General features: G+C 42.3%; 1 protein-coding gene across 1 annotated transcript in view; it reads right to left on the bottom strand.

Annotated features, from left to right (window-relative positions):
• Slc1a1 (solute carrier family 1 member 1) overlaps positions 1-6,725 on the bottom strand; it is an 80,118-nt gene that overhangs the window by 33,471 nt on the left and 39,922 nt on the right. The window contains exon 2 of the mRNA NM_013032.3: positions 2,062-2,202. Within this exon, the coding sequence (NP_037164.3) occupies positions 2,062-2,202 (141 nt within the window). The remainder of the gene's footprint in view (positions 1-2,061; positions 2,203-6,725) is intronic.

Raw genomic sequence — 6,725 nt, 5'->3', positions numbered from 1 at the left:
TGTAAGTTCTTTCCTTAGTTATTTACTGCCAAGAATGATACTGTTCAAATATACACCAGTATAGAAGTAGTATATTCAGACATATTTTACCTTTTTTCTAAACCTTGGCTCACTATATGAATTTGGGGCTTGCTGTTTATTCTGGATCATTCATATATATATATAAAATCTTATATATATGATTTATTTATTTTTTATGTATATTAGTACACCATTGCTGTTTTCAGCCACACCAGAAGAGGGCGTCTTCAGATCCCATTACAGATGATTGTGAGCCACCATGTGGTTGCTGGGAATTGAACTCAGGACCTCTGGAAGAACAATCAGTGATCTTAACCGCTGAGCCACCTCTCCAGCTCCAGATTTAACTTTCCTCATAAAGCAAAAGAATCAAACCATGTCACATATCATATAGCTTATAAGCTTTGTATAGATGCATGCAAAATGTTCTCCCCCCCCTCTCTCTCAATACACATGTACACACACACTCTCTCACACAAACAAAATGTGAATATTTTTGTTGAGAGAGAAGCCCAAGAATTCATACTGTCTAAAAGAGTACAAGATTCAATTTAAGAATCTTTGATAGGGAGAAAATTCTGTTATAACTGCAGTGCTTAAAGGGAGGGGCCAGGCAGAACGTTGGTGGCTTTGGTGTCCTCAAATGCATTGGTGCCAGCTGAATTGAATAGCTGTCTCTTGCTCCAGGACATGATGTGGGGAAACATGAGTCCGGTGTTTGCAGATTTGATTTTTTTAATGCTAGAAATATGGCTGTTTATAAGAACTCTCCCAAACTTTAAACGCTTTCAATAATTTGAATAAGCAAACATTATAGGAGACAAATGATGGTTCTTCTGTTCTCCCACCCTCAGGCTACTAGATTTAAAAGCAACTGATACCTTTAAACATAATTAAACCCATAAATAAAAGTAATTAAATATTCTCTATAGGTTTCTAATAAACCAAGAACACCAAGACCACTTCAGAAAAATGGTCCCGTGGGGCTGTGGTCTGACTGGACTTTGAGAATAGGCAAATGTGACAGCTTTTCAGAAAATGATGAGGACAGCAAATCCCGACACCCCATGGCCACCTCTAATATCAGGACTCAATAGACTGAGCCTTTGCCATACCAGTGCAGAAGAGGGTTCTGGAAGGAGGACATGTCGAGACTCCTAATTGGAGAGTTACATAAAACCTTCCCCTTTCAAGCCCATGACACTAAAAACTTCATGCCATGTTTTACCAAGTGCCAGAATTAAGTCGGTGTACAAAGCCCAGAATGCACACAGCTGCCTACCAACTCCACATACATAGCATTTAAAAACACCGGTTAATCTCCACATAAGAATGCTCGTGGCTGTGTGAGGGAACTCTGCAACATAACGATTTGAAAGCAAAAGAACATTTCCAAATCCAACCGCATTGTAAGTGCAGACTTTAAAGTACTAGTCTTCTAGACTAGGATGCAAACCCCACTGAAAGCTTGCCCATAGCTCTTGGCAGCTGACACCATGGCCTGTCTGTAGCTAATGCTGAGCTCGGTGGAGGAGTGGAAGTGGGCGAGGAGCCAGGAGGAGAGGCGCCCTCAGGGTAGCTGCACAGAGGTTAATAGGCAAAAGAGCTAGAGCTGGGACCCAAAGGAGCCAGCAACTGAAAATATGATCAAAATTGACAACTGCATTTTTCCTGAGGTCACAAGCTGACATTTCCATGGGCAAACACGCATTTCCCCCCCTTCTGTGCCCTAGATAGAGTTTTATTCATAATACGTCTAAAAACAGCATCTTGCTCACAAGGCCTCACACGTTGGACGAATGTAGGTTTGAGCTGTGGTCAACAGTGCCAGAGGGACACAGTAAAGCAACGGCACTTTGAGAATCCCACCACATTTCAAGTCAAGGAAATGCGCTTTGCAAATGAGGGCTCCATGCATGTGTGTGTGCGCGCGCACGCATGCCTATATGATGCATTTAATGCATTTTGATTTTTCCATAATTAGTAAAGAACAAGCCAGGTTCTCGCGCACTCCTTAAATGATCAGAGAACACAAGGTACCTGTGATCATGCTGGATATAATCAGTGGCAGAATGACGAGCTTCAGCATCCGCATCAGAATTTCTCCAGGAAACGCAAAGTAGAATTTATCCAGATTCGAGAGCTCACTGTGTCCTCGAACCAAGACTCCTACCACGATGCCTAAGAAAAACGGGAAAGAAAGGGGAAACGTTTTCAGTTCTCTTGCATATCATCTGATGGAAAAGTACTGCAGGGCGCAAATTTCAAAGGCAAGAAAAGCTGCTTAGACGATCTCTCTCAAACTATAAAGTTTAGAATCCAAAAGGTAAGGAGTAGGAAGCATACATTGAAAAATATAAAAAACAATATTCTTCACACGGAGGATTTTGTTTTCATTTCCTTCTCAGTTCTCTCTAGTAGAACGACCCATCATCAAAGACCACCATGGAAAGGAGAAGATTCACCATCATCACACCTCTTGCCCTCCTTGCCTCTGTTTTCTCTCCCTCTGTAGGGCAGAACAGCAAGTATAGGTATGGTGCGTGCTCAGTTAGTCTGGGAGTCACGCATGCTCAGTAAGTCTGGGTGTTGCGCATGCTCAGTAAATGCACTAAAAACTAAGCCACATCCTCAGTTCCCACACGCATAATCTTTTGCAAACCACCATAATTCTTTTTACAGGTCACCTTATATTTTATCCATAGGAGAGAACCTATACATGTTTTATAATTCGTATATATTTGCATTTTTCTCAAACATGATTTTTATAAAAAAAAAATTGGGGGGCTGGAGAGATGGTTCAGTGGTTAAGAACATTTGCTCTTCTTGCAGAGGATCCAGGCTCTGTTCTCAGCGCCCACCTGTAACTCCAGTTTTGAGGGAGCTGACTTCATCTCACCGCCTCAGGCATCTGCATGCACATGGTGTCTACACACACACACACACACACACACACACACACACACGTAAATAAATCTTTTAAAAGATAAATTTTAAGGGAAACATCTCTGTTTATGCAGCTTTTATTATTTTAATGGGAAAAATAGCTTTTGCTTGGTTTTTAGACAAAGTCTCTTTGCGGATTCCAGCTGGCTTTGACCTTGCCGTCTTCCTGCCTTAGTGCTGAGACTATAATCGTATACCCTCATAGCTAACAAATTCACTATTACCTTGACAGGTACCATGTTTTAGAGCACTGATGTTGTCTAAGGCTTTTAATTAGTCTAGTTATTTCTAAGAAAGGACATGCTTAAATCTATCAAATCAAGAGTACATTCTAAAAGAATTGTATTTTTATTTTTAATTATTGTGTGTATATCTGCTCGTGTGTGTGTGTGTGTGTGCGTGCGTGCGTGTGTGTGTGTGTGTGTGTGTGTGTGTGTGTGTAGAGGGTTGTTGAGTGCAGTGTCTGTTGAAGCCAGAAGAGGGCGCCAGATCTCCAACAGCTAAAGTTACAGGCTGTCATGAGCTGCCCAGTGGAGGTGCTAAGAGTTGAACTCAGGTCCTCCAGAAAAGCAACAAATGCCCTTAATTTCTGGGCCATCTCCCTAGCCTTAAGAGTTCTTTTATGGAGCTTCTGGTCCTGATTTCCTTGTATTCTGAGTGTTGTAATTATGTAAACACAAGGACATGGGCATTAGTAAGAAATCTTCAGATCCCCCAGGTTAAATGTGGAGTCTCTTTGGGTTCAATCAGTTTGCTAAAACAGATCACAAAACTGAACCAAACATCAAGGATATTCCAAAGCACGAGGATGAATGGCCAGGGGATTTGATACACAATCTCATAAAAGGGAGAAGGGTACAGAACTTCCTTGCCCTGTGGCATACTACTTTCCCTAAACACAATTTGTTTATTTATCTGGAAGTGTTAGAGCCTAGGTCTTTCATTTGAGCTTCATCGTACAGATATGGTTGACTACATTATTGACTATTGGTTTAATCAACCCATTCCCCTCCGTTGGATTGAATGCCTTGAACCACAAGGTTGGTTGGTTCCCCTGGCAACTAACTGCATCCTCTGGCTAGGAAGGCCCATCAGTGACCTCATTAGTCCAAGGGTCTTGTGTGTGTCCAGCAGCCCTGGGCCCCTACATTGGGTGCTAAAGTTTCAGTAACCTACATGAAACTCGGCCTCAAAATATTGCCTGGAAAAATCCAGAAATAAATCCTAAGTTAGTTATAAATAACTTTAATGAAGGAAAAGAAACAAGCGATGTCATAGATTCTTTGAAATCTTGCCTTAAGCTGTCACTGAGAAAACCATCCGCTGTACGAAGGCCCAATTTAACATTGACTTTGATTGCTAGGACTCATAAAACATTAAGATTTTCATATTTTCTTGTTCCAAATACTTCAAATAACATCTAACCGCTCTGCCTTTCTCTTCCCTCAACATACACCTATTTTAAAATCAAGAGATTAGTCAGCTGGGCAACTCTCATCTCTTCCTCTGTCAGCTTGAAAACTGGCGTTAGTTGGAGATCACAGGGAGACTTGAGGAGACTGTCACTGAATATGAAAATTCCGAGACTCCGATAGCTCAGGAAAACTCAGAGTCATTTGGCCCAGTTAGCCACCACAGGGCAATGAAAAGAGAATTATAAGGAACAAGCTTCATTCAAATGCAAGTGTCCGTTCTTCACCCTCTTCTAGTCCACATCGCGGAACACCATAAGGTGTGTTTTGTAGAACTATAACCTTAGCTATACTTTATTCCTCTGCATATTCTGCCTCGGCACACGTTTCCCAAATTCTAGCTAAAGTTGCTGGCAACTAACGGCTGGGCAGGAAGACAGAGGCAGGACTTTAGGATTCATAAACAAGGGGACCGAGAAAGAAACAGGAACATCATGCTGAAAAAGGAAAAAGAAGCAGGCTTGAGAGACTGCAGAAGCTAGAAAAGCAATTACATACAAGCCAGGGAAGAGAGGCTGCAGGGCCCTGCCCCCAGCCCCCCGATTGGGTCTAGGGAAACAAAGATAAAACACAGTTTTTAGTAAGTAGTGACTCAGAAGTATTGGAGGGGAAGTGTTAACAGTGTAGAGGTTTGAGAGTGGCCCAGCCATTAAGGTTATTAAGATATATTAAATATAAGACTACAAGCGTGTGTGTCTTTCATTTGAGAACTCAGAACATTGGGGCGGGTAGCTAGGAAACTCTCATTGCTGCTGGATCACTTGAGAGGTCTTAATCGTTTAATGCTACATAAAACAGAAGAACTGTATCCTCAATCCAATGAAGTTCATATGTTAAAGCAGTGGTAGAGACTCAAGAATAGTTAAGACAGTAAATATTCAAAAATACGTTACATAACTTTAAAAGGCATGGCGTCCTCATTTCTGGCTTGGTTGACTTGCCCGTGTTCACCTGTTTTGTAGAGACCTTCAAGTTGCTTCAGGTAAATTTTGGGCTTTCATGGAGAAGGAATCTCGGTATATAAAAAACACCGAAGACCAATAAGAACAGCAACCACAAAGGTGCTCCACTGAGGGGCAGCAGACCATACCTGCTCAGCTCTCTCATTTACCTTAGCCATGAGAACTGTGCCTGCAAGCATCTCCACCCCAGGTGAGCTGTAGGCTGGCTAGGGAAACTGCATTCTCCTTATGGGTTTTTTGGAAGAAACAGAAGAGCCGAAAGTAACGTCAAGTAATGCACGAGGAGGAGTAATAGGGCTTTATATATTTGACAAATAGGATCTCTATTAAGCTTGCTTGAAGTCGAATGCCATAGTACTCCAAAATTTCTCCCTTCATCGCCAAGAACAGAAATGTCAACCAAGTTTTGAGGAAGCAGTCAGAAGTTTATGGCTGGCACCCTGCCCTCTTGACCTAAAAGGGGCTGGAGAGTAACCTCAGCTAAGGAGTACAGCTTGAAAGTAGGTGTGTTTTACTTTTGGTGTCCAGCAAATTTGGAAACATCAGATTCAGGATAATGGCAGCAACTCAAGTGCTTCACAAGGCCTACACTAACTATAGATGCCTGTTCACGTCAACGGTGTCTGCTGTAAAGAAAACTCAGCGACTCCTGAGACAATGGAATCCTGGGAACCCACAAAGTACAAGGCCAGGGTGTGAGTGTATAAGAGGAAAGGCATGTTCTGAACTCATGTCCATCACTAATGAATGGAAAGTTCCAGACTCACACATCGGAATGAAATGCTTGCCTCTTCCTTTGTTTACAGAGCAATCTGGAAAACGTTCTGGTCAGAGCTGGCTCTGGGTTGCTAACGAGCAGTAGTTTTCAATGAAGTGTTGCCTTTCTTGTTTGTGATATTTAGTAGCTTGTTTCTTTTTTTGCTACTGTTTCCATGCCAACAAGCATCCTCATCTGGTGTCAGGAACCTTGGGCTGGGTGAGGGTACACACATCTCCAAAGCCAGAGGGTGCAGTGAAGAGCTTCCAACCTGGAGGTGTGCAGCAGAACTCATTTGACAGAGACATTTTCCCCAACAAGGGGGGAAGATCAGCGATCTCTTTAATGAGAGAGACTTCAGTCAAGACAACAGAAACCCTCAGGGATATGATAGTTAACTATATACACACTGCTCCAGAAATAGACTCAGACATCATTCTGGAGTTTCCTTCCCAAACATCTGCAAGGCGACCCCTAAGTAGCCCCAGACGTAAATAAATTAGAAAGAAAACTGGTAGGAGTTGAAGGAGCTCAGATTCTAGCTCCACCTGTGAACTTTAACGTCTC

Source organism: Rattus norvegicus, chromosome 1, assembly GCF_036323735.1.
Source record: "Rattus norvegicus strain BN/NHsdMcwi chromosome 1, GRCr8, whole genome shotgun sequence".
NCBI classification, from domain to species: domain Eukaryota; kingdom Metazoa; phylum Chordata; class Mammalia; order Rodentia; family Muridae; genus Rattus; species Rattus norvegicus.
Note: the sequence above shows the minus strand (reverse complement) of the source record. Positions and strands in the feature narration are given on the sequence as shown.